Source organism: Fonsecaea multimorphosa, assembly GCF_000836435.1.
Source record: "Fonsecaea multimorphosa CBS 102226 unplaced genomic scaffold supercont1.25, whole genome shotgun sequence".
Classification (NCBI taxonomy): domain Eukaryota; kingdom Fungi; phylum Ascomycota; class Eurotiomycetes; order Chaetothyriales; family Herpotrichiellaceae; genus Fonsecaea; species Fonsecaea multimorphosa.
Window position 1 is genome coordinate 148,319 of NW_015971659.1, and position 25,222 is coordinate 173,540.

A 25,222-nucleotide genomic window follows, 5' to 3' on the forward strand; every position below is an offset into this window, starting at 1 on the left:
TTGAGCAAGACGGCGCGCCCTCATGGGACATATCTTGGGAGCTCTTGATCTGCATCTGTGTCTGTTACCGTGATGGTTGCTGTTGTGGGTCTGGTGATTACTGGCGGAGTCGCGTTGGTCGTCGACAAGTAGTCATCGTTGTCGCCTCCTCCAGCGGCTGAATTTTGTTGCCTTGCTTGATATGTAGCCTGTATTGCCTCAAGACGTGCCCGTGCTCGATCCTCAGCTGCCTCTTCGGCCTTGGACTTATTCGCCTTCCTGTCGTCGCCAATGCCTAAGGCGCTGATCCCGGCCCCAATTCTTGAGGGACTCGGCGGTCCAAATCTTGCTTTCTCCTTCTCCCCTCCACCCCGGCTTTCATGGCTTCGGCGAGACCAAAACCCAGAACTTGATGCAGATCCTGTGCTTTCTGTTGATAGGGCCTGTTGAAGATCTCCTCCCAGGAGCAAATTGCTGTCGAAATCACTCTCGACACGTACCGTTGCTGGGGGCAGAATGATTGCGATTTCAGGACCGTTCTTTACAGAGGAGAACTTTTCAGTCTTCTCGGCACACTCGATCTCCAGCTCCCACAAGAGGTGATAAGACCTTGAAACATTGTAGGTCGTGAAACTTGGGCACATAGGGGTCTCGAGACGAGAACCCAGTTTTGCGTTACCCAGATGAAGATCGCACAATTTCCCAAGGTCAAGTGTCGCTTCCGATGCCGTTGTCATGCCATATGACATGGTCAGTGGATGGTTTAGAGCCTTGGACGGTAGCACAGGGATTTCATAGGTTTTGCTGTCAGCAAATGTGCCTGCGGCGCGGCACCGAACGTGTGTCTTCAACTCGATTTTGGCGGAACGAAGAATCACAGTGGGGAAAGATGTCGAGGTATCAATGGTAGTGTTCATGGGAGACAGGTCTGGTGTCGCAGTGATAAGGAATGGAATGGGATTCGGATGAAAGAGTTGAATGATGCTGGGTGCTTGGACGGCCAAGTTGAATGAGAATCGGGGGATGGAGTCGCGCTGAAAGATGGAGCGGGCGCGATCCCTGAATCCGAGACTGGTGCCTGCATGTTCCGGCAAAAGCTTCAACGTCGAGAAGGTGAAGAGGCGTTGATCGGTGGTAAGGCTGTAGTTTTCAATGGGTTCGGGGGTGGACAAGGGGTGGAAAACAATTGGATAGCTGGAGACCTTGCTCTGAGGTCCGCGGATATGGTGTAGGCCTTCTGGCTCGGTCAGATTCGCCTCGAGGACGTACTCAATGAAACATTCTGCCTGACGACCGAACATGTGTCTTCTGTGGTAGCACGAGGGTGGAAGAGTGAGGTCGAGATTGTTCCCATCTGTGGTGGCGCTATAATGCTCCTTGGGCTTCCACTTCTCACCGCTCAGAATGCTCGTTGCTTCCGCCTGCTCGGGCACTGCGAATTCAAACGGCCAGCTGAACGATCCGGGCTTGTGGGTGTATTGGCCATCGTACAGAACCAACTCCTTTTTGAACAACTGAGTCCGACCCCGGTGGTATGTGACAGTCTGGCCATGCTGCTGGATGATGCGTGACTTTGCCCGGCCCCAGAATGAAACTACCAGCTTGCCAATAGCGCTGTCGGCGGCAGTATTGAGGATCACTCGGCCGCTGATCACGTCGCCGGGTGAATAGTGTTGACGCGGGTTGTTGAATTCGAACGAGAGGCCAGGCGAGTTCTCGGCCTTGGTGAGGCCCATCTTGGAGCCAAGTTCCACTCCAGTTGGCGACTGTCTAAGTGGTGATGTTGGCGACGCCTTGTCGATGTCTGTTTTGATTGCGATATAGCCCCAGCAAGCTGGTCACTTTCCATCCCTTCGTCCATCGAGAAATCCATGACAATTGGATATATATATGAACCATTCATGTGGCTATCCCACCCTGCTCAGGCCCCCCTAACGCGAATACGTTACACTGCCCCCGAGCCAAAGCTTAAGACTTGGCTCGATTGGGGATTTGCCACTTGGTGGTTCGTGGTAAGGCGCATTTTCTTGATCGACGGGGTTTTGGGGCTGGCGATGGGCCCAGTCAACCCCAGTCACCCCCAGTGAGGCTGAATAACGAGTACATAATGGCGCGCCTATTATTCGTCGACGCAGGCACAGGGCCAGGCACAGCAATTTTTTAAACTCTTCGTTGGTAGCATGATGCTGTGAGCTGGAGCGCTGAGGCGATGGAGTCTTGCGAGGCTTGGGATCAAATGCTGTCTCTCGTCTTCCTTCGCTCCCAGCCAGTCGAATAACGGCAGCCTGTGGTTGTGCGTTTTGTTTGCCAGATACTCGTCTAGAAGTATACTACGGCAACATCAGAAGGTCAAGAGAACGAATACATTAACACTCATCATGACTACACCGTCGCCAATATCGATGCTGGTAATGCTTTTGTATTTACTACATTCCCCTAGTATCTGCCAACCTAGGTAGGTAGTGTACTCTCGTTGGGCAAACCGCTTCTCCTTCGTCCGGGACTCGAAGTATGAACAATGTCAGCCCCTAATGTACAGCAATGTAGTCCTTGATATTCACTTGTCTTTCATACCAGAGAACGGCCACCGGATTGATTGCCTGGTAGACGGACATTCGGGGAGATCAATCGACGTGGACCTCACGCTCTCCCTTTACCTTTCCTCCCACCTCGTGCTCCGCCACCAGGACCTCGCTTCTTCTTGGGTTCGTCGTCGCTCTCAGCATCGATATCATCAGCCTCACCAGCCTTCTTTCTCTTCCCTTTGCTCTTCGAATTGGGGCCGCCAGCGGCAGATGCACCTGCAGACTTCTTCTTTGGAGCTTTGATGTACTTGTCTTTCTTTAGGTCCGAGTCATCGTCTTCCTCGTCGCCCGCCTCAGTTTCCGCCAGGGCTTCTTCCGCCTCTGACTCCTCCACCGCCTCTTCCAAGTCCGGTTTTTCTCTCTTCGCTCCTGCCTTCGCGATACCCAAGACATGGCTCGCCTTGACGAATGGCATAGGGTGGCTTTGAGCGTTGTATAACCTGGTAAATGATGCCTTGGTAGCGGTGTCGATCTTGATGCTCTCCATATCGTACTCTCCAACGCCCAATTCCAGCACGGAATCAAAATCTTCTTTGGTCAGGTAGTAGGAATCCATGAAGTCAATGACACCTTGCACAGCATCCTTGCCATCATCCTTGAGCGTGCCGACTGTCTTGCTCCACAGCGCCGGAAGATACTGCTGACGAATCTCATGACGGTCGGCAGCGGTACGAAGCCGCATATGTCCCTGAATCTCCTTGACGAAGCGAGATAGTTTCACTGAGCAGAGCGTTAGTACACGGATCCACAAGATGTCGAATTGCAACTTACTCTGCTTGCTATTCTGCCCAAACCAAGTAGGGAATGCAGCTTGTCCCCCTAGCATCCCGTACATATAGCTCGCAGGCCGAACAAAGCTGAAAATGGCGTGGAGTGGCATCAAACTCCATTGCTGTTGGGAGCCGTGGATCATTCGATCAACGAGATCGCCGTCGGAAATGCTGGCAGCTGCGTTGTCTGCGAGCTCCAATAATTTCATTTCTCGCTCTTTGTGGCTATAAGAAGCCGCAAGAGCGGGATTCGTCTTAAGATAGTTCTCCTGGAGCATCAAATAGCTCATCTCGTGATCATTGAAGTACAATTCCGTTTTATCGTTCAATGTCGCTGTTGAACTGGCAGCAAACATTTGTGGTCGGAGGATCTTGTTCACAATGTCCCACGGCTTCAAAATGACATGCTTTTCCCATGCCCTGGACATGGCCTTGGTATCACTGAAATCAAGACCCTTGTTGTCGAGTTTGACGGTTGAGATCATGTTAATGATCTGGCGAATATCGCCATTGCACCCCTCGATCAAGGCATTGATGATGGGTGGCGGTAATCTCATGCCTTCGCGGAATAGAATCGTGGCGATCCGACCTCGAATCATATCCGTGGTTGGTCTTCGGAACTGAAACTCTGCCGTCACGTTCGTGAGAGGCCTCATCTTTGGCTGATTCCGCTCATTGCAAATCAAGATCATGGGGACGTTGGTCTTTTTGACAATAGAAGCCAAAGCACCCACCCCACCACGATCTCCCGCTGACATGCCATCCACTTCATCCATGATCAAGAGCAGCTTTCGTTTCGACTGTTCGACTTTCTTGCCATCGCCGGCGAAATACCCGAGGAGAGACGTAGTATCCAGAACGCCAGTCAAGCCGGTTTCAAGCAGTTTCTTGTTTCGGGTTTCGCTTGCATTGCTCTCGACAACATCGTAACCTTCAAGCTTCGCAACAAGGTGCGCAGCTGTGGTTTTACCAACGCCTGGGGGACCATGGAGCAAGGCTGCGCGAAAGATGCCCTTTCCATCCGCACCCGCCTTCTTGAAGTCTGATTTTGCGGCTTTCGGCCAATTACGAAGCCATCTCTGCAAGCCCTCGACTTGACCCTTGTTTCCGCAGACAGCACCCATTGTGTCTGGAGCATATTTGTCTACCCACAGTCTGTCCTCCACTCTGGGGCCCTTTGGCTTGGTGGAGGGAGTTGGAGCACCAGTTCGGGCCGCGGCAGCTTTTGCAACTTTCGCAGCCTCTTTTTGTCTCTCACGCTCGCGCTGTTCCTCAGCTTCCGCCTGTTGGCGGATTTTCTCCTCTTCCTGGGCCTGTTTCTCAGCATAGGCTTCGGCAGCCTTCCCATCGCCTCCATTCGCAGGAAGTTGTCGAATGAGTGCGAAAAGACCCTCTTCGTTGATGGTCTTGATGCCCAGCTGTCGGATCGTTTCGAGCTTTTTCGGGCCCGCATCAGAACCAATGACGACGTAGCTAGTCCGCTTCGATGGGGCGCCCGTCACCTTACCGCCGTACTGTTTCACGAGGTTTTGTCCCTCTGAGCGCTCAAGCGAATTCAACACCCCAGTGAAGACGAAAGTCAGCCCGGCAAGACAATTTTCTGCGCCTACTGGGATGTCAGCAGAACCAGCTGCGGGTGGAGCCACATTGGCATTGCCTCCGCCGTATGTAAACTTCTTCTTTTCATCTCTTGGTGGTGGAGTCGGTGCTCTCACAGTAGGAATACTGTCGAGAATGTTTTGTATCTCCTTGCTTTCCTCCTTCTCCTCCTTTTTGGTTGTCGTGCGGGGCTTCCTGGCGGCTGCCGACGTTGCATTCCTCGGTTTCTTTTTTGGAGTGTCATTATCATCGTCCAAATCGTCCTCATCCTCGTCTTCAAGATCTTTCGACTTCCGTTTGCGACTAGAAGCGGGTTTGGCTGGTGTTTTCTTGCCTCTCGCATCACCAGCTCCATCGTATCCGGGAATCTGTACCATTTCAATATCCTCATCGTCATCATCATCATGATCAGCACTTTGAGGCTTTTTGAAGTGGCCATTGACAGCCTTGTCGACCTTCTTTTGTGTTTTCAGATCGTCATCATCTGTGCCTTCCTCGTAATCGTCGTCAACTTTCCTGCTCTTCAAATCACTGAAAATGTCATCGTTGCCGTCACGGTCATCCTTCACCACCGTGCTGGAGTCCTCATCCTCGTCCTGTTCGGCATAATTCTTTCTGCTGGTCTTTCTAGAGGACCTCCTGCCGGTTGAGGGAGTGTCGCCATTGCTTCCTTTCGTGGGAGTCTTTCCTGCACCGTTTGTAGCGGCAGTCTTGGTTCGCACTGGAGTAGACTTCATAGGCTTTGTTTTTGTGGCAGCAAAATAGGCTGAGCTGGTTGTCTCCTCTTCCACCGGTTCTCTGGCCGATTTCTTTGGCTTGGGAGTGGTAGGTTTCTTGGAGATGGTTCCAACTTCTTCGTCGCCATCATCGTCGTCATCATCAGAAACGACTTTGCGTCGGCCTCGCTGTTTGGCGGTCACTTTGGCACCGTCCTGTTGCATGATCAGCCACCCATACTTGATGCTCACTTGAACGGAACTGAGTGTACGACACCCTTGCCAACCTTGGGGACAGCAGTCTTGGTCGAGGGTTTTGGCCCTCCACCTCCGAAGAAACTCCTGATATCTGATGGCATCTTGTCTCCAGTTCAGAAGGGGGAAAGCAGGATGCTTAAGATGATCAGGGCGACCATAGACGAGATAGAGAGCCAAAGAAACGGAACTCGTGGCGCTTGAACGCAGCTCGGGAAGGAGCAAGTGAAATGCCGTAATTAAAGATCCCGCCTTTCAATTCGAGATGGACGCGACGCGTAAAACCACTATACGCGCTACGGTGGAGCAAATGGCGCAATCGCGCACTACGCTTTACGCTCGTCTGTAAGCCCGAATATTATATGTAATGATCGTGGAAGCGATTAAACGAGGGTGGAAGAGCAAGTCATCAAGAGGAGTTCAATATGTCTACCTAGTAAATACAGAGCAGCCGCCATCAGCTTCACTTCTCGTGTAGAAATAACCCATCTATATTAGCAGTACTTTTGTCCCGGTATGTGCAGTAACGTTCGTTCTGTTCTCCCCCATACGCCCATAAGTATCTTTCATCGCGCCGTTCCTTTCATGCTTATCACACTTTCTCCGTGTCTTGCGACGAAGCATACCACATGCCGTGCTCTGTCTTCTGCTCGCCTTCATCTGAGAGTCGACTGTAGTCTCCGGCCTTTGTTGATCCATCTGGAATAAAGAACCGCTTGTCGATTCGAGTAAACGTCAAGATACAAAGCAGGATGATTTCCAGTGCAAAGTTGAAGACGTAGAAGCAGGCTTTGGAGTCATACCAGGGCGGATTGGTGACTGGTCGCGGAGGCTCCCAGGTTATGCCGGCCTTGAAACCTGCTATCAACATGCATAGACACGCCGAAGAGGTAACAATGACCAACTTGCTCTTCATGCCACCCTTGCCGAAATTCTCTGCATCTGGAGACCTCGGCAAGAAGACTGCTAGCGCAGTATGGACGACAGGAAGGCAGGTGAAGACAAGAAGATATGTGATAGCAGCCAGCTGGATATCTCGACAAACAGATTTGGTATGCGGACTGAGCGTATAGGCCGAGAGGACAACAGACGTAATGACCATGATGAGTGCAATACCAATGTCGACGTACAGGAACTTGTAGGCGGCTCGCAAGATTGGGTTCCATCCAATCCGAGGCTGGCTGGCTCGCAGTATGCGTTGTGCAAGGATCAAGTTGATGATATAGATTATCAGGATGCCTGCGTTCACAAAGATTTGTGCAGCAATTGCCAATCGAACATTATGGGGTGACGTTGCCCACGCGATTCGCAGACAATTGGTGGCTATTCTGGCCATACAGAAGCCAAACAGGAGCGCTGATGGGATGAACTTGTGGTGTTTCCGGCGATTGAGTTGAAATATGGTCATGTTTGTCGCTGCGAAGCAGACGTATAGAAAGATGAAGACGGCGTCCGTTGGGATGTCTGTAGTGACTGACGGTAGGCCACCGATCGCGGCAGTCTTTGGGGGATATGGGCCTCCCATTGCGCTGGCGAGTTGCGACAATAGCAATCGGGTGATGTTGAAGTTGTAGTAGGTAGAGCCAGATATTGACGCAGACTTGCTGTTGTATGTTGACGATGGTCATCACTTTCCAATGGGCGTTCCATTTTATATATCTCCAACCTTCCTGCCATGACGCAGGCGGATCTCAAAGGCGCGAGACCGAACAAAAGAATGGAGGGGTATCGATGCTTGCTGAGAAGCTAAGCTCAGAGGCGGCAAGGGCAAGATCTGCTCGTCGCTCTTTGTTAAAGGTTGAACCGTGGATTATTGCAAAGCAGCATCACCAGAGGCCAATCGAACTCATTGTCTTGAGGCGCAAGACGGAGTCTCGCAGCGTAAACGGAGCCGCGGACAAGAAGCACAGCCGCGACTTTACCCAAAGCGGTATTATCAAGGGAAGTCTCGGGGATACAGCAAGTTTTCATTCCGTTTCCGATGCGGGCTGCGAACATTGCAGTCTGACGCAGACCGAAACCCACTCGCCTGCCACCATATGTCATGCTAAAGGCACTTTTGCGCTAAAAGCCGAGGTACGATCCCTTGTCAGACACCGCGCCCCCTCGTCCGAGCCGGATCTCTCTTTTCTCCGTGACAATCGTGCGAAGGATCGCTGCTAATTAACAATGCGCCATGTCACAAATTGAGATGCCAAAACAAACCCGGAAGGGTACGAAGAGCTGTAGCGAGTGTATGTGTCGCCGTGGCGCTTATCCCCGAGGCATGTTGTTCTGATGATATGCAGGTAGGCGTCGCAAAATTCGCTGTATTCGACGCTCCGAAGACGCAGAATCATGTCGAAGTTGTGAAGACCGTGGCTTGAGATGTGTTGCCCAGGTATACACTTCTCGGCCAGTCCACGAGCAAAGAATACCGTCGCGCCATCGGATTGCCCTGTTGGAGTCCGAAGTCGCTGGTCTGCGCAAGGCTGTGCGCGAGATCCAATCGAAGCTGGGTTACCAAATAACAGACCTCACCATACCAGCTTCCATTCAACCTACCAGCAGTCAGGGTGATGATGGCTCCGATGATGAGACTAATGGGTCAGATGTCTTAGCGACAGAACAGCCGTTGCATCTCCGTTCGCTTTTCCAAAATGACTGGCTGAGCGGCGACTTTGGCCGACAAGACCAGCAACTAGAGGAACGCAAAACCAAGGCGTCAGCCAATCTTCTGGATCGGGCTAGGCAGGCACTGCAACAGTTAATCCCTCGAAGAGAGGACGTTCTGGATATGGCTCGTACAGCCTCAAAATGGATCGATCTGGTTCATTCCATACTCCCCCAACCATTTGCGGTGAAATCTCAGGGGGAACTACTGGACAGTTATGACAGCATGTGCGCTGAGAATGCTGATGCCATGAACTTGGCATCGTGGCTGCTTGATCTTGCTGTCACGGCGCAGCAAGAGCCACAAGACCAAGGAAGTCCCGCAACGGCGCTCAAAAGATTTCACAGAATCTCGGACTTCTCCCGTGCAATTTCGGACGCTGTGGAGAGTATGCTGATATCCCACGACCGGCTGATGGGAACAACACAAGGATTAGGGATGGCCATGCACGTGAGTTTGTCTTTTCTATGAAATGACTCTCGAATTCCCCCAATTAGCGCAGGCTAACAAACCGGCACAGTTTCTGAGGCTGTAAGATCTTTCAGCCAACTTTTCAGTTCCGGGGATTAGCTGACATGCGAGGCAGTCAAATAAGCCAAGGGAATTTCCAGAAGGCATGGATCCGCATGCGACACTTTGTGGCAATGGCAGAGCTGCTTGGACTGCCAAAGGCCTCTCAAGGCTTTCAGCCTGATGGCGCCGCTGCTCCACCAGACCAACACCAGCTCCAGAAAGTCCAGCTCTGGGAGTTCATGTGCTCTGCTGAAAGATTACTCTGCATGATCATCAATCGTCCGCCTACTACTCGGCGCTTCGAACACACAAATGCCCAGCCGCTTTTGATCAATGGCAATATCCAGGTCCACGTTTACCTTAACAAATTGACCGACATCACAGCCAAGTTTGATACCCTGGACGAACTCAACGCCACCCGTGAATCTAGCGCACAAGCATACGCGTACGCTCTGGAGCTCGATCGAGAGCTGCGAATCCTCGCCTCTCAGACACCAAAGTCCTGGTGGGATCAGGACTCTGTGCATATCAAACCGCAAAATCTTTGCCAACTTTTACATTATTATTTCCTAATGAGGATCCATTTGCCGTTTACAATGCGCCAGGACCCGGCCGAGGGAACCATGTACAGCCGCTTGACTTGCATGGAAGCTTGTGAAGCGGTTGCGCAGCGCTATCAACCCCTGCGCCGGCTTCTTCCATCTGGCATTTTTCTTTCTCCGATCATGGATCTACAAGCATTCACCGCAACAATCGTTCTCCTCCTTACCTCCCACAGCGGACCCTCCAGCAATCATCCTGACTCAGAGGCGAGTAAAGCCAGAGTGCAGGGCATTGCAGCACAGGTGCTTCAAGTCATGGACGAAAAATCTCGTGATGTAACCAATGCCAACTTTGCGCGGCTCGGCGCTTTGACCATTCGTTCCCTCAATGCTCTGCTTCAGCAAAAAGGCGACACTACCAATTCTCGCCAGTTGAATTTGAAGGTTCCACTGCTCGGAAATGTCAACGTGCGCCTCAACATCAGCCCTTCACAGGCGCCACCAACCACGGCAACCCAGCAGCCCTTCCAGGTTCAACCAGATACCGGCCTATGGAGAGCTCCCGACCAGATCCTCCCCCAGCAGCCAGGTATCATGCCTGTGAACACCGGCCATCACCTAGTATTGCCACAGACCACGGCGGAGTGGGGATTGAATCCTCTCTCATGGTCTTTCGACACCCATGACAACTTCTTTCAAGATGCTTTCATGGCCGATGTGTTTGACCAGACTGGGATGTGGCAAACCGACTACAATGGCTTTCAGTAGAATGTCTAGCGGCTCAGAATCATGCATACAAGACGCAGCCATATCCATCGCTACGAATTCTTAACATGTACCTTGAGTAGTAATACTGAATATGAACAAACATTCAGCTTGCTTGGGAGCAGGACCTGAACGTGATTAGAGCAGCGGACGAACTACCACGAGCTCGGGCTGAAGCTAACGGATACTAGCGGGGAATACCGAGTACGGAGTGTGGTACTTACCGGTATGGTAATCTATTCCAATCTTCCTTCCTAATCTGTACATCACTTGATAGGTATGTATTACTTGCCCACTGTGTATACCTATATGCGTTCTGCAGGGGAGGAACAAGGAGCTCCGTACAAGAAGAAAATCGGTCTTCTTCTATAATTCTCAAGTTGCCTTTCTTGCTCCTAGATAGACGAGGTAGTTCGAACCGCCTCTATTTAAATAGTCTCAATGTATAGGCATTGTTGTCTACGTCCGGCTGCCTATGCCAGAGCTCTCTAGATAGCTTGAATCACAGTTAGGATACACAAAATCCACCCACCAGATTTGGAAAAGTGTCTATATGTACATACAACCCCTCGTGAGTCGTCATGGCCACATGCTACAGCCTCATGCCAGCATTCGAAGTGCTGACGGCTAAAAGTCGCAGGCGGCCCGCAGGCGGCCAATGACCATCCAATATATCTTAGGCGCAGCTGAAAGCCCCTCCCACGGTGCCATCGTTGTAGGCGTCGACAATGCTTTTGATGGTGGTATACGTTCCAGCCACGGCGAGAAAGGAGCCGAGGGCAATCACCGCAAGGTGCAGCCCGCACACGGCCCTTTTCTTCCAGTTGGCTCCGTGGTTGCCTCGGTCCATGTAAAGCCCCATGAAGGCTGGAATGATGAGCTGTTTTTGTATGAAATATGTCAGCGTAACCGGAATTTGCCTGTTTTGGACAGAGTGGTAGTGGAAATGAAGGGGAACTTACGCAAGTCGGAGCACAGCAGAGGGATCCAATTAGGCCGAGGAGAAAGCTGAAGAAGGGGATGGCTTCGGCCACAATGAAGGATAACAATGTGAGCCCAAGGGTTGAGCATCTGAGAGAGTTCCTGGTCAGTAGGCTTGTTCAAGCCAGTTGAAAGAGAATCAACCTACAGCCAGGTGCTCCAGTGAATGACGCTGTTGCTCTGTAAGTGAGGCGAGTTCCGCAGTATTTTGACGAAAAGCTATCAGACGTTTGTCAAAAACCATTGCGACCTGCTTTTGGAGTAGAATATACTGACAAACTTGGCAGCGAGGTGGACCCATAAGGTAGAGGTCATGATAAATCCAGGAATGGAGATACCAAAGGAAATCTTCTCGATCGTACCGCCGGCACTTGCTAGGGACGGACTGGCCACATATTGACCGCAGTAGCTGATCAAAAGGTTGGTCAGTTGAGATGTATCGTGAATACAAAGGTAATGGTCGACTTACACATAAACAACAGTGCCGAAGATGATGTAGCAGATTGACAAGAAAGCTTGCGAGCTGAATAGAGCCTTCGGAAAAGATTTAGGTCTTCTCATTTCCGCAATGACAGGCATGAACGTTGGGGTGGCGCCGTAACCAGCTACATGGTGAGTTCAAGTCAGCTACAAACCTCTCTCTTCTTGGGTTTTGGCTCGTAATCTTACAGAAGAGGTTGAGTGTTGCAGTAAGCCCAGCGACAAAACCTGGCGACCCAACGGCGATCACACCCAGATCGAATGGACCGGTCTTTGGTGCTGCACCTGGCCTGGAGACTTGTGTAACGCCGACACTATATGATCCATCATCTGGTCGTCAGTGTCGTCTTCCCTCAGTCAGCGTCGAACTTAGAGAAGACTCACACAACAATGAACACCGCCGTAAAGATGGACGCAAACCCAATCCAGGTCAAGACGGTCAGTTTGTTCAGTGTTCGGATGCTGGAGACCAGTCCGGTACTTATGGCAGCAACCACTGTCCAGACGACCGTACATGCTTTGCCATTCGCGAGAACCTTCAGTCCTTGCGCCAACCCAATAAATCCTGAGCCGGCGGCCAAGCTGTGTAATGTCTGTCAGAACGTTTGTCTTCTGTTGTAGAGGGTCCCTCAAAAGACTCACATCCAAGTCAACAGGAACAAGCCGCCCGCGACCTCGCGAGCAACAGGACCACCCATGATGGCGGCGGCATCGGCGATGTTGTGCACTCCGCGATATTTCATGCGGAAGAGAAACATGACATAGGCGTAATCTTGGTCCAAGTTGTGAGCAGAGTGCAACACAAACCCACCCAAAAATACGACAGGAATCTTGACTTACAGGTCGTCAGGGAGCCAAAACCGAAAAGGATGCAAATGCCGGGTCCATAGCCGGTCACGTTGAGGGCATAGGGGATTGACAATACACCCGTTGCGAAGCAGAGCTTGATGAGGATAATACCCGTGCGAATCCTGGTTTTCCGCGATCTGTGTCAGTGAGGCGTGTCCATGTCGCTAACCATGCAGGAAGTATTCGTACCATCCCAAAGCACGAAACTCAGCCACGCCAGTGTGACTCTTGAAGACCTCGCCATCATCTTCGCTCAAGTCTGCCTTTAAAATGCTGTCTTGAACAGGTTCCTGGACGACTCCCACTTCGATCTTCTCCCCAACCTCTTCGGTAGTGCCTGTCTTGGGGTCCTGCATGTTAAATGGGTCTGTGATTTGTTCTCGACGTTGCAGGATTGATTGAAAGAGTGCAGCAGGAGTCAGGATACGTCGTTGGGCGGTCTGAGGCAGTATATCAAGTTAGGGGCGAAACTCTTTATCTCTCTCCGCGCATACTCCGTCCGCGAGCAATATGGAGAATCCAGATACCCGGTCCTGATATCCAACAGATTCCATCACCAGCTTGCCGAAAGCCAGAGTCTGGGCCCTGACTTGAATACCCGGTGCAATGGGCCCACGCTTCGTAGATAGCGGATGGATAACAACAGTGAGAGCATGCTCTGGGCCGTGTCATAGGTCTTCGGACAAGCCTTTTTCACTTCATGAGACGGTAGACAGAGCACAATATTATCACATCCAATCATGGGAATGGAAGTCCCTTTCCGAATTGGGACTCAACTCAAGTCGCCAATTGGAGGAGTATAGGCAAGTGCGTACCCCTAGAGGCCGTCCTTATCATTGAACCGAACGCGAAACTCCGACTCCGCAGATTTCCGAGTTCTCGGCATCTGGCAGCATAGTAGCGGCATGGTTGACAGTGACAAGCGCCGCTCATTTTCCGGAGCAACAAAGTATATCAGGTACCATGACCCTTGGGGCTAGATCAGCTGTTGGAAATGCAAGGCACCGAACAATGGAGCCTCGACCACTTCTCCCCGCATCGTGGAATTTCGCTTGCGACTTGCCTACATTCCTGCCTCGAGCTTTTGCTTTCAGGTTTCCAATGGCGAGTCCAGCCTCACGGTTGGGATACGCTGAAGATGGTGATCAAAACCACACCGCAGATTCTGAAGCGGATCAGTATTCGCTGGCCACCAGATCCGGCCTCTGAAGAAACGGAGACCATCGCACTGAATGTTGAAGGATATTTTATGGACTTGCGCGTGACACTGGCAGACAGCGCTCTCCAGTGGAGTCGAGCAGGAGAGCGCAAAACCGTTGGGGAAAACCCGCGTAAGTCGCCTCTCTCGAGTTCAATAAACCTGAAGCCTTGAAGAGGTGACCCACTGAGATTGCCAGAACCATGAGAAAATTCGGGGAGGACAGCTGACAACTCTCGCAGTGGCTTTTCAGTGGACACGTATCATCGATTCACTGGGGAGTCCTCGTTCTGACGAGGCTTCGTTTGAGCAGATGGAAAACGGTGATGATCTGGAAACAGGAAGATTTGACCGGGAAGGAAACGGGAATCTTGCAAATTACGAGGAGGTATGGCGAGACGTCACTGCGAAAGCCGAGTCTGATGACTCTGCATGGATACTACAAAGCATCGACGGTTCTATGTTTCTGGGCAAAGTGGGCGACGTCTTCTTGGGAATGCAACAGAGCGGGCAAGGGCATTTCGCCGTAAGGAAAGAGATCTACACCTCGGAGGCTGGTAAATGGGAGGATGTATTTGAAGCTGGTCCTGTAAGTTGCATCCCTCGAGCTATGGATGTGCTGCGCGATCTTGGCCAGGGGAAAGGAAAGATCGCAGAGAAAGGACAAACAGTCCGCGTCTGTCACAGTGAATATGTCGTTCGAGGTACTGCGCGATAGAGCGAGGTATGACGATCAATGCTTGTGCTACAGGCAAGCTGTTCTATCAGAAATGACAGCCCTGCAATTGGACTGATCTAGCACTAAAGGCATGTCTACAGCTTTACGTGAACTTTCAAGGCACTGTCTAGCCCATGTATTGCTTGAACCTTTTACACCTATAGCCTAAATGCTTATCTTGCTGCTCTCTCAACTCCAGTTACAATATTGGAACTCCCCAGGATGTGCATCCCTAATGTTAGATCGACAGAACCCGCACAGGGCAGCCCTGTGGTTTTGATCATACGTTTACCGCTGCGACCAATATCTTATTTGGACCCCGAAAGCCATGTCATGGGTCTATTTGAATCCCTAGTGGAATGTCCCAATTAGGGTTGTCTGGAACTCGGCTGATAACCTCGTGGCGTCCTGATGGCACCGGATATTGCACCGACTGGGCCGTGGCAATCCGACCCGAGAATCATTTCTCTGTGTAATGTCCCATGGATCCGAGCCGAACCAATGGGAATATCGGCTGTTCGCAGAAACTACTGGTATTCCCAGCCATTGCCTAGGCATGCTCCAACGTACCACGGAAATCTGCTCCGAAGGCCTGGAACATGTGATAATTGATAGCCTCGAAGATAGGGTCAGCAGTGTTACGGACCAGAGCGTAAGAAGCCATGTAGGTAGGAGTTCCCGTGGTTGTCAGAAGTTTAGAACAGCTTCTCAAGTCGGGACGACAAATTTGCCTATGCTCCGTACTCGATTGTCCCTAACCGCTAGGAAAGTGCTTTTCGTTGAAGGCATCAACCACCCTTCTAGTCTCCTTCACGATGTCGATGCAGCCAGGACTGTCGGAATGGCAACATATCGAAATACGGTGGTCGTTTATTTGGAGTGTACAAGATGAACCATCGATGGCAGTCACGGTACACGTCTCCAGCTGCTGTGTAACTCGTCGGTTGATGTCTCCAACGTCCCAAGGCCTATGGTGAGTAAGCCAAGTTCAATTGGAATGAAGGTCTCATTGGAAGACGGCTGCACGACTGTGCGAGATTTGGAAAAAGGGGACCACAACGTACTGTTTCCTTCGATCAATGAGCAATGTGCCATCAGGAGAGTACTTGACATCTGCGAAGAACTCGGCAATGAATTCGATACCCATATCGTGCGCGACTTGCTCCATACATGTTCCTGCGAGTCCAAAGACTGGAACGCCCTTGGGAACGCCCTGGAATACAGCCCTTGCTGCTTCGTAATCTCTACAGCAGACACTGTAGAGCATCCCGTGAGGCTTGACGTGGTGGAGCGGCACGCCTTCGTGGTCAAGGAATCCCTTCAGCGCTCCTACTTGATAGATCGTGATCGCTGTAAGTTCTTCAAGGGACAAGTTCATTTCCCGCCGGCCGAACCCTTGAATGTCAGGAAATCCGGGATGTGCGCCGATCTTGACGCCGTGAACTTTGCATTTCCGAACGGTTTCCAGCATGATGAGTGGATCTCTTGAAAAACAAGTCAATAAAAAGCCATGTCCATTGGTGCGGCAAGGCACTCACGAGGCATGGAAGCCACAAGCAATATTGGCATGATCAATCAGGGGTAGCAATGTCTCGGAATCCGGTCCGCAAGTCCAATTTCCATATCCCTCGCCCAGGTCGACATTGATCATGGCCTTGTGCTTGATGCGAAGTGCTTTGTCTGCCATGAGACTGGCATACCGCCTGACAAAAGTCGGGCTTGTAAGCTGCTTGCGTGCGAGAGTATATAGGGTTTTCATCTGAGATATCTGTAACTGAATGTAGAAGCATGTTCAGGAGCGTTTTTCAATGAGCATATAGGCTATAGCGGTGTCCTATAGTAGCGCTAGTTGGAGAGAGCCACGAGGAAGTCTTCGGCAATGCACGGGTCGGAGACCCAAATGAGACGAACAATTTGGTCAAAATAATCAAACATGGCCCTGGTGGATCTATATATCGCTTACACGAGGGATGCTGCCCGGTTATGTTGGGTTCTGAGCGAGCATGGAACGGATCATCCAATCGCAAGGTGGAGGCTACATGGACAACTCGCAGGCTTCATACTTCAACATGGAACAATTGTTTGGTAAATTATATTTTGATGCACTGTCTAGAATATACTCGTTGCAAAATTGAATTGATTATCATGGCCGTTGCCCAAAGATACATCTTGTAGAGACATATCGGTTTCCACTGAACTAATGGGCACGTATCGCATGGTCTGGTCCGCCGTCATAGCATCAACAGGACGCGTGATATCCCACCACATGGAATATACATCGAAGTTGGGTGCTTGTAACACGGCACCTATCCCATTCGCATTGGCCCGAAGATTGAAAGCGGGATCTGGTTGGCCTTGGTGATGTGTGCGGCCACCCATGCTCGATGCCCGAACCGACATTTCAGGAACCTCAGGCACTTCCGAGGATTCCATTCGATTGGCATTCAACTCAACCGTCTGAGACTCGGACAGCCTAGCCTGTTGTTGAGAAAGCCGCGACTGAAAGCTGTCCGTCAATCTAGCTAGAAGTATGCCCCACCGAGCGCTAAGGTGTGTATCGTCAACAACGCAAGTCTCGAGAGCGCCTGCGAGTTCCTTGATCTGGCTGAAAGTCGCAGAGACGTCAAGAACATGTTTCATCTCTGACGCGCATATCTATATTGCCTTCAGCACCCAGAAAGCCCAAGTCAGGTCAACCGGTCAAGGGATTGTGTTCATACCTGAAGGAGTACCAATGCTGCTCCCAGAATTCTCGAGTATGAGCGGACAGGTATGTGCTTTACATCCCCATCAGGAAGAAGATCATCGACCACTACAGAGACGATACGTCGAGCTGCTCTTGCTGTTTGACTCAGATGGTCTTCGTCCGTGTTGGGAGTCTGGAGAGTACCGTGATCGGATCGGGTTTCACCAGTCTCGTTTTGGCATCTTCGCAGCATCATCGCTTGCAGACTCAGACTGAAGATGCACAACTGAATGTAGTTGAACTCGATTGATAATATCAGTCTCATTTGTCTGGACACTTGTACCCGTTAGCTTGACGTTCTGAGCCCTAGGAGAGACCGAGTTACATTTTGCATGATTGAACTTGATGATGAACTCTTGCAGCAGCGGTTGGAATGACTGCATGACTGAGATATACTGGCCGCTCCTGATAATCTTCTGGGTATAACGTTGAGACCTGAATAGTGCTTCATCAGCTCTTTTAACCAGCGTCGCCACACGGACCCAGCACTCGGTCGTGTTATCCAAGTGAGCTTCAACCCGGAGTGTGGAAGGTGTTGGTGTGCTGATTCTCCAGCCTGAGAATTCACGTCAGTATAGATCCATAAGTTCTGGGTTGGATGGACGAGATTGGTGGTCAATGAACCTACTCGGCGGTCCTGTCTGTTGCTGCGTAGCATATATCCAGATCAAATACTGCAAGGATTGCGCCCGTTGACGGGTCGATGGAGCTCGGAATAAGTCATCCCGGTACTCAGAATAGTAAGTCGAAGGTCCCTCTTTCCCGTCGAAAAATCCGAGTTCTGTTGCAAGCATGGACACGGTGGAGAGCATCGAACGACATAAATGGCCAGAGCGAGCCAGCCACAGATGTCCTGCCCCCGTCTCGTACTCTCCACTTGACACGCTGGAATCCCGGGTGCTTGGTGGTTCCGCAATTACAATAGAGGTTGTATCATCATCAATCGGCGGGAAGTGAAGGGCCCTGGGATGCCAGTCCAGAACCAACAAGAGAGCTTCGCAAGTGCCCAAGGTACGAAACCGGATGGATCGCACGGGCTCTTGGCCTCTTTTCTGCATGCTACTCGACGGATCACTCAGTGAGGTGAACTCGCCAACAAAGTTGTCTTCAAACCAGAAGAGACGCGAAATCATGCCTTGCAGATACCTCCAGAGTCGGTCATGAATGACACAGGACCTCGATGTCGCTGCTGGCCCAGTCCACTTTCGGTATCGAGAACCAATCATCAATATTGTTATGGTCAGAATGGGCTCTTCCTCAATGAGGAGATGATGCTTGCTATGATGTCCATAATACTCGGGGGCAGCTGGGGAAAATGGCGCTTGGTAAGTGTAGAAATGGTCAACCATGTCCATTGCTTCTTCAGCCGTAAACAGCCCGCCACGCACAAAGCGGAGAGTCGACCATGCGCGTAGAGCAGCTCTGGTGTCCTGTGGGATGGTGCTACCATTGAAGGGAACAGCAGCAGGTCTGGCCTGTCTCATGCTGGCCTGTCCTTCCGGAGATAGTGACTGTATCTCGGCGGCGTTCTCTTGCGTTCCATTTTCATCGCAGACTCTTGCAAGTAGCGTAAGAGCGTCGTGCCAGGTCCGAGAATGTCCATTCAGTAGAACGGCTTCAGCGCGTCGGCCTTGTGTTTCTTCCAGTGTCGAATCTCGTGGAAATGAGGCAGGAGGAGATCCATCTTCGGATATTGACAATGCTGGCTCAGTTGCTCCTTGGTAATATTCAGTCCGCTGTCTCTTTGTAGAAGGGCTGTGAGGCTCGTGGCCGTGACCCTCTGTTGTTGCTGTTGCAAGTTTCCTGGCCCTCGTTGCAGCAAAGAAACAATCTCTATTCTCTCTGCGACAGCGTGCGCAAGGCCCTTTCTTGGGTTGGTCAACGGATCCCAGTTCACAACGAATTTTCCGGAGCCTGCACGCCTCACATGCCTGGGAACGTTGGTCAGCGCATGGTCGCCATTACACCACAGACTGAGCAGATCATACCTGATAGACTCGCCTATGCTCGCGAGGAGCTGGAGTGGCCAATTCCATCGAACCAAGCGAGCCGATTCTCTGACAACCTGAGAAGCATTCCCTGTAAGTTGGTGGTTTTGAACCGATGCCGGTCCCCTGCCGATGCGGTGATATCCGATGCCGTATTGGGGAACCTTTTCTTGGGCGAGGGTGCCTGTGGATCTAGGCGTCTCAAGGTCACCGGATGTCACAAGTATATGCCCAGGATTGTGCTAAGCGGCTTCCAGAGATAAGGACTCACTAGGCATTGTCCTGACTAGCAGGAGCCTCCGCAACACCCCCCGTAGCACCCATCCTCGCCGGATACTTTCCACGATAGGGACCCGCGTTTTCAGTGGAGACAAGTTCATTGGTTCCTAACAGGAATGCTGGTGGACCCCGCGGCGAATGACCTATGGGCGACATGCTGCCAAAAGTCGTCGGGCCTGTTTGACCGTTGAGACTGCACGTTTGTTGCTCATCGAAGTACTCCTCCAGTTAGCACTGTCTCCTTTAGTATCTGGCAACAAGGAAAAGCCATCAAATCGAATTCGTCGACAAGCCATGGACGCGTCGTTGAGGGAGTTGACTATTGCTCGCGCACATAAAGGCTACCGAGATGGCACGTTCACAGCTCGACAAGTGGTCGAATACTACCTGCAGCGTATCAAGACAATCGACCAAGCAGACAATGGACCCAAATTGAACAGTATATTGGCGATTTCATCAATAGCCATCGCAGAGGCAGATGCTTTAGATACGCATCTCAAATCCACTTCAGAGTTGAAAGGACCGCTTCATGGTATTCCTGTGGTCGTCAAGGATCAGGCCAGCACAAAGGGCCTTGCAACGACATACGGGTCGATTCTCGCCAAAGATTATGTCCCTGAGCAAGATGCAACTCTGATCACAAGGTTGAAAGCAGCCGGTGCGATAATTTTGGCGAAGACTACCATGCCAGGTAAGAGCAGACACGTACCTAGGTATCTATGATGAGATGATACGTTACTGAAGAGATTCTTGAAGATTTCGCGACGTCTTGGCACTCGACATCATCTCTATCGGGGACAACGAAGAATCCATACGATACGAAAAGAGACCCTGGAGGCTCAAGTTCTGGCACGGGTGCTGCTGTTGCAGCCGACCTTGGTCTCTTAGGTGTGGGTGAGGATACGGGGGGCTCAATTCGCGTACCATCCTCGTTCTGTGGACTCGTCGGTATTCGAGTTACCCCTGGTATAATCAGTCGGGCCGGTTTCTCGCCCCTCCTAGTTCCCCAAGATACACCAGGGCCTATGTGCCGGACCGTCACGGATGCTGCATTGATGCTCGATATACTCGCCGGCTTCGATGAACAGGATCCCTATACAGCAGCAGCAGTTATCGCCGGTCCGCCTACTGGGGGAAGCTACGCCGCCAATCTATCTGCGGATAAGATCAAATCGGCACGAATTGGAGTACTCCGAGATGTATTTGGACCAGAGTCTAGTCCAGACAGTCAAGCTGTGAACAAGGTTATTACCGGGGCGCTGCAAACGCTTCAAGACAACGGCACAGTACTCGTCGATGTTGAAATTCCCAACCTGATGAAACTCCTCGAGATAACTTTCACGTATCACCAGCGCTCTCGATCCGACCTTGATGACTTCTTCAGTCGACACCCGTTCCTTAAAACTAACACCAAGGAGATTTATGACTCGAAAAAGTATCATCCGGCCCTTGATTTATTTGAGGGTATTGCTACAGGCATTGGAACTCCCCAGGAAGATCCCGATTTCACCGCACGCCTCCTTGCTCGAGAGGAGCTTCAACGAGCAATTACTGTCACTCTTGCCAAGCATAACCTCGATGCACTGGCATTCCCCGATGTCCAGATCCCTGCGCCTCTACTTGAAGACGTGCTTTCTCAGAGATGGCCTGCTGCAGACTTCCCTACGAATACTCTGGTATCATCACAGTCGCTTTTCCCTTCTGTCACTGTCCCTGCAGGCTTGACTCAGGGGGGTAGTGGCTTACCGGTCGGCTTGGAATTGGTATCCTTGCCATATCGTGAGCAGAAACTGCTGGAACTGGCATACGGAGTGGAACAGCTCGTCCAGGGCCGGAAACCCCCAGTACTGTGAGTGTTTGCTGCTGACAGGATATCCGGATGGACAAAATGCCCAGATTTCCGACGCTCTGTGGTGAAAAGGTGGTCTCAGTCACTGAGCAGAAAAGAGAAATTTGTAACAGCAATTTCCTAGTCACGGACATCTGTATGACTCTGATCTTGATTGTCCTGGAAGGGCCAATGGGCAAGTCCAGTGACCAGAAAGAGGAGGGCGTTGCTGCTTGTCTGCTCCTCAGGAATCAGGATACCGGATTGAAGTTGTTGAGGTCTCTGGGCGTGTAGATGCAGACCGTCACCGGTGCTTAACGACATCACAGAGGGCTTGAACTTCCCTTCTCAAGCCAAACACGTGCCTCTAAGGAGAATAGGATTGATAAGACAGTCTCGCTCCTCGCTTGCAGTTCGCCCAGCGGCCGACTATCGTCAACTTTAGTAGAATACCTTCTCTCATTTTGAGACCAAAATCATGCATGGTATCTCCAACAGTGCAGGGCTGGCTCAGCATGTCGCATACACGTACCTGTGAAAGAACCTGGATCATTACGACTCATTTTCACACGTCAAACTTCTCAACGACGTGCCACTTTGCTTCGTGATAGGTACCTAGGTATAGAGCTCGACTCATAAAGAACCGACCAAGGCCAACAGAAACAGCTTACTGTTCGCAGAGGGGGTCTACTTATTCTTGGTGTTCTCCGTTTGCTTTGTTAACGAAAACACGAAGGTCCTTTTGTCAGGCGTCACATTTCATAATCTACCTACCTAGGTACTAGGTACCAAGGTAGAACAGTTCTGTTACGGAGCCTAGTTGCTAGTGGCCGGTAAAGATGACTTGCACTAGCTCTATTCAAGCTTAAAAAAATTATAGTGTATCGATAATGTTATTAGCGGCACCAGGGGAAGCTCGGTCTGTAGCACACTGGACTTAAAGCGGCCGGATCTTGGCAGCTAGGCGATTGCAATCCTCAGCTTTTTCGTTCTCAGTGCGTTTTAGGTGGACACGATGCTATAGCCTTCTCAGAGGCATAGTCACTGATCTTGTCATCACATCCATTGCGACCTGGTCAAGCACACCTATTTCCTCAATTCCGCTGAGCGCGGTACAAGGTGTACTCTGTATCCACGAATCGACAAAGATCGCAAACATGGCAGCGCAGCCAGCCGGTCCATCCTGTATGAGAGCTCTGCCCGCATGTTTGAGGCTGTTCTTTAAAGACTGACGACTTTTCAGTTGCCTGTTTGCGATACCTACGAACCAAAGCATTCGTTTCAAACCATCCAAGAACGTCGCCTCTGAGACCGACCCGGATACAATGCCCTCTCCTTGCCAACCGCGTCTCCCAAGCTCCGTCAATATGCAACCGCTCGTTCTCCACCACGACAACACGTCAAGATTGGTTGACGCCCAAAAGACCGGAAGTCAGAAAGTCTCACGTGGGACGTCCCCGAATGCCTACGGGTGGCTCAATGCGCGGCACGACCGTTGTTTGGGGCGACTACGGCCTACGGATGAAAGATCACGATCGACGAGTTTCGGCGAAACAACTCAAGAACGCCGAAGAAACTATCAACAGAAGACTGCGAGGGGAACGCTTCAGGTTGTACAAGAGAGTGAGCGCAAATATCGGTGTCTACACAAAAGGCAGCGACGTGCGGATGGGAAAGGGAAAGGGTAAATTCGACTACTGGGCCGCGCGTATCCCAGTCAGCAGGGTTGTGTTCGAAATCAAGGGCAAACTTCACGAGCAGGTGGTGCGGGACGCTTTCAGGTTGGCGGGAAACAAATTGCCTGGACTATGGGAGTTTGTCAAGAAGGGAGATCCTCCGATGGTTGGCATCACAAAACTGGGCAATGGAGTGACGCTGGAGAAGCTCAAGGAGGCCCGGAGAGAGGTGGAACCCAAGGACAAGCAGAGTGCACAACCCATCATATCCTCCGCGATGGAAGTGCCGCCTCAGACGATCGCGACTGAATTGGATCATCCGCCGCCGACCGTTCACGTTTCGCCCTGAAACGTCCGACAACATGTCCCGACCCAAACTCGACAACTTTCCATCTCATGCCCCGACCCCGCTCCCTGGCCCATACCTTTGCTGCGGCCTGGTATCATCCTGTCCTTCGGCCTGATCTCGTGTCCCTCCATAGCCACCTTCCTGACCGGCATGGCCGCCTTGCGCCGCAGTCTTCCCACCCATGCCGGACTCTGAGATATTCTGGCCATATCTTATATTTTCGGCTGTCTGGCTTCCCCGTTCTTCAGCGACGGAGGGGCTTTCCGAAGTATTAGAGCCACCTAGACAAAAGGTCAGATGCAGAGGGCAGAGCGACAGGGTTTTGATGGCGTACCGCCCAATTGACCTCTCTGCTTCGAGGTGGGAACGGTCTCAGTCTTGATGGACTCATATCTGCAGAGCCCTATCAGCATGCGCTCACAGACCGGCATGGGAGAAAGCGACAAGCACATACTGAGGAGTCTCGCCTCCCGGGACTGTATCCATAGTTTTGTCTTCGGACTTGTTTCCTTCCATTTTGAATGATTTGAACGAGTCGTACCAGTCGCAAGTCAGGACTTGATCAATGGTTTGAGTGACGGTGTGAAATAGGTCCATTTAAACATCAGACAGCGATAGCGGGCCACATGTTAGTAGCCCATCCATTTGCTTGTTGAGTAAAAGGATTGTTGAGATGCCCCCGTGCGCCCCCCTTCACTCCACTTCCTGTTGAGAATGAGTGGTAGGATTTGACGTCACGGCGATGAATTTGGAGAGCAGATCGAGGAAAGAGCCTCCGATGAGTGACGATAGTGACGCTGGAATGGGCTCGGCTTATGTAACGTCATATACGGATTTCTCATGTGACCAGCATCTGTACAGTGTATGCCTTATGTACCTAAGGTACCTAGTATATTGGGTCCGTAAACCGACACTGCCCATTTTTCCCAACGAGTCTCATGTTCACAAGAAACATCCGTATCACCGCCTTCCCGAAACTCCACGCTTGGGCCCTGTACGAGTTGGATGCTCAAAGTTCGTCTCGGCACGCCAAAATCACTGATGTCCCAATTGACGGCCTCGGAGGGTTTGGCGCTCCGAGCTGAATTTCTTTACAACCTGCCAGGGCTACTACTTGTCTATCTAGGTAGTGTGCATCTGGTATAGCGTGCGCCTATGGCACGAGTCGCTGTCCAAGCAAAGGATTCCTACCACAAGTTCTTGCAACTGCTGGATCGAGGGCTCTTGGCATCACAGCCTTGGGCAGGACGCCTGAAGCATTAGTGCTTTACCGTAGCTAAGCTAGTACTAACAAGGCTAGTCTACCGAGGTAAATGACGTGACAGATACGAGTATTTTCAGGCGCCCTGTTCAATAATCCATTTACCACTTGTTTGGGTTCGAGTAAACGTCGGGATACACCCTATGTACTCAGGTTCCTTCGATATGTACCTAGCACCTTAAGTCAACGGCCATGCATGACTGACATATCACCCATGAACAGCTTGTCTCTAGGCCTAGCTTGTGGATCAGCGACTGAGTGTAGATCCCAGCTTAGGTGCGCGCCCCATGGACTGGTCCACGATTCACCCACCAACAACCCTGAAGCTACCTATGCAGCAGATCATATTCATCTTGCTGGCTTCTACTTGTTCTGGACGAATCACCTAGTACCATCCAAGGTCGGCTCCAGAAGATCAACAAGTGGAGTCATGGAGATTGAAGAAAGGTCACCGCCTTCTGCTTCTTTAAAAAGGATGAGACTCGAGACTGC

The 25,222-nt window shown here is 51.2% G+C and overlaps 12 protein-coding genes across 12 annotated transcripts; 4 read left to right on the top strand and 8 right to left on the bottom strand.

Moving 5' to 3' along the window:
- Positions 1–20: 20 nt before the first annotated feature.
- Positions 21–1,715, bottom strand: Z520_09630 (uncharacterized protein; the record flags this gene model as incomplete). Its single annotated transcript, XM_016780124.1, has 1 exon — positions 21–1,715. One exon carries the CDS (start codon positions 1,713–1,715, stop codon positions 21–23), a length of 1,695 nt encoding a protein of 564 aa, XP_016628707.1.
- A 904-nt stretch (positions 1,716–2,619) lies between these two features.
- Z520_09631 (uncharacterized protein) lies at positions 2,620–5,874 on the bottom strand (the record flags this gene model as incomplete). The annotated part of the gene is made up of 2 exons (XM_016780125.1): positions 2,620–3,284; positions 3,336–5,874. 2 exons carry the CDS (start codon positions 5,872–5,874, stop codon positions 2,620–2,622), a joined length of 3,204 nt encoding a protein of 1,067 aa, XP_016628708.1.
- A 622-nt stretch (positions 5,875–6,496) lies between these two features.
- Z520_09632 (uncharacterized protein) lies at positions 6,497–7,429 on the bottom strand (the record flags this gene model as incomplete). Its single annotated transcript, XM_016780126.1, has 1 exon — positions 6,497–7,429. The coding sequence occupies one exon, from the start codon at positions 7,427–7,429 to the stop codon at positions 6,497–6,499; it is 933 nt and encodes a 310-aa protein (XP_016628709.1).
- Positions 7,430–8,080: 651 nt separating this feature from the next.
- On the top strand, positions 8,081–10,380 carry Z520_09633 (uncharacterized protein; the record flags this gene model as incomplete). Its single annotated transcript, XM_016780127.1, has 4 exons — positions 8,081–8,138; positions 8,193–9,007; positions 9,078–9,088; positions 9,144–10,380. 4 exons carry the CDS (start codon positions 8,081–8,083, stop codon positions 10,378–10,380), a joined length of 2,121 nt encoding a protein of 706 aa, XP_016628710.1.
- A 673-nt stretch (positions 10,381–11,053) lies between these two features.
- Z520_09634 (uncharacterized protein) lies at positions 11,054–13,043 on the bottom strand (the record flags this gene model as incomplete). Its single annotated transcript, XM_016780128.1, has 10 exons — positions 11,054–11,257; positions 11,340–11,448; positions 11,507–11,577; positions 11,635–11,767; positions 11,828–11,963; positions 12,028–12,152; positions 12,223–12,420; positions 12,481–12,610; positions 12,679–12,809; positions 12,877–13,043. 10 exons carry the CDS (start codon positions 13,041–13,043, stop codon positions 11,054–11,056), a joined length of 1,404 nt encoding a protein of 467 aa, XP_016628711.1.
- Positions 13,044–13,825: 782 nt separating this feature from the next.
- Positions 13,826–14,603, top strand: Z520_09635 (uncharacterized protein; the record flags this gene model as incomplete). Its single annotated transcript, XM_016780129.1, has 2 exons — positions 13,826–14,018; positions 14,128–14,603. 2 exons carry the CDS (start codon positions 13,826–13,828, stop codon positions 14,601–14,603), a joined length of 669 nt encoding a protein of 222 aa, XP_016628712.1.
- Positions 14,604–15,357: 754 nt separating this feature from the next.
- Z520_09636 (uncharacterized protein) lies at positions 15,358–16,290 on the bottom strand (the record flags this gene model as incomplete). Its single annotated transcript, XM_016780130.1, has 3 exons — positions 15,358–15,571; positions 15,668–16,087; positions 16,142–16,290. The coding sequence occupies 3 exons, from the start codon at positions 16,288–16,290 to the stop codon at positions 15,358–15,360; spliced, it is 783 nt and encodes a 260-aa protein (XP_016628713.1).
- A 422-nt stretch (positions 16,291–16,712) lies between these two features.
- Positions 16,713–18,833, bottom strand: Z520_09637 (uncharacterized protein; the record flags this gene model as incomplete). Its single annotated transcript, XM_016780131.1, has 4 exons — positions 16,713–17,258; positions 17,324–17,625; positions 17,675–17,905; positions 17,978–18,833. 4 exons carry the CDS (start codon positions 18,831–18,833, stop codon positions 16,713–16,715), a joined length of 1,935 nt encoding a protein of 644 aa, XP_016628714.1.
- A 119-nt stretch (positions 18,834–18,952) lies between these two features.
- On the bottom strand, positions 18,953–19,772 carry Z520_09638 (uncharacterized protein; the record flags this gene model as incomplete). The annotated part of the gene is made up of 2 exons (XM_016780132.1): positions 18,953–19,521; positions 19,625–19,772. 2 exons carry the CDS (start codon positions 19,770–19,772, stop codon positions 18,953–18,955), a joined length of 717 nt encoding a protein of 238 aa, XP_016628715.1.
- Positions 19,773–19,910: 138 nt separating this feature from the next.
- On the top strand, positions 19,911–21,469 carry Z520_09639 (uncharacterized protein; the record flags this gene model as incomplete). The annotated part of the gene is made up of 2 exons (XM_016780133.1): positions 19,911–20,307; positions 20,373–21,469. 2 exons carry the CDS (start codon positions 19,911–19,913, stop codon positions 21,467–21,469), a joined length of 1,494 nt encoding a protein of 497 aa, XP_016628716.1.
- A 1,132-nt stretch (positions 21,470–22,601) lies between these two features.
- Positions 22,602–23,469, top strand: Z520_09640 (uncharacterized protein; the record flags this gene model as incomplete). Its single annotated transcript, XM_016780134.1, has 2 exons — positions 22,602–22,629; positions 22,688–23,469. 2 exons carry the CDS (start codon positions 22,602–22,604, stop codon positions 23,467–23,469), a joined length of 810 nt encoding a protein of 269 aa, XP_016628717.1.
- Positions 23,470–23,514: 45 nt separating this feature from the next.
- Positions 23,515–24,066, bottom strand: Z520_09641 (uncharacterized protein; the record flags this gene model as incomplete). Its single annotated transcript, XM_016780135.1, has 3 exons — positions 23,515–23,750; positions 23,804–23,862; positions 23,924–24,066. The coding sequence occupies 3 exons, from the start codon at positions 24,064–24,066 to the stop codon at positions 23,515–23,517; spliced, it is 438 nt and encodes a 145-aa protein (XP_016628718.1).
- Between the last annotated feature and the right edge of the window lie 1,156 nt (positions 24,067–25,222).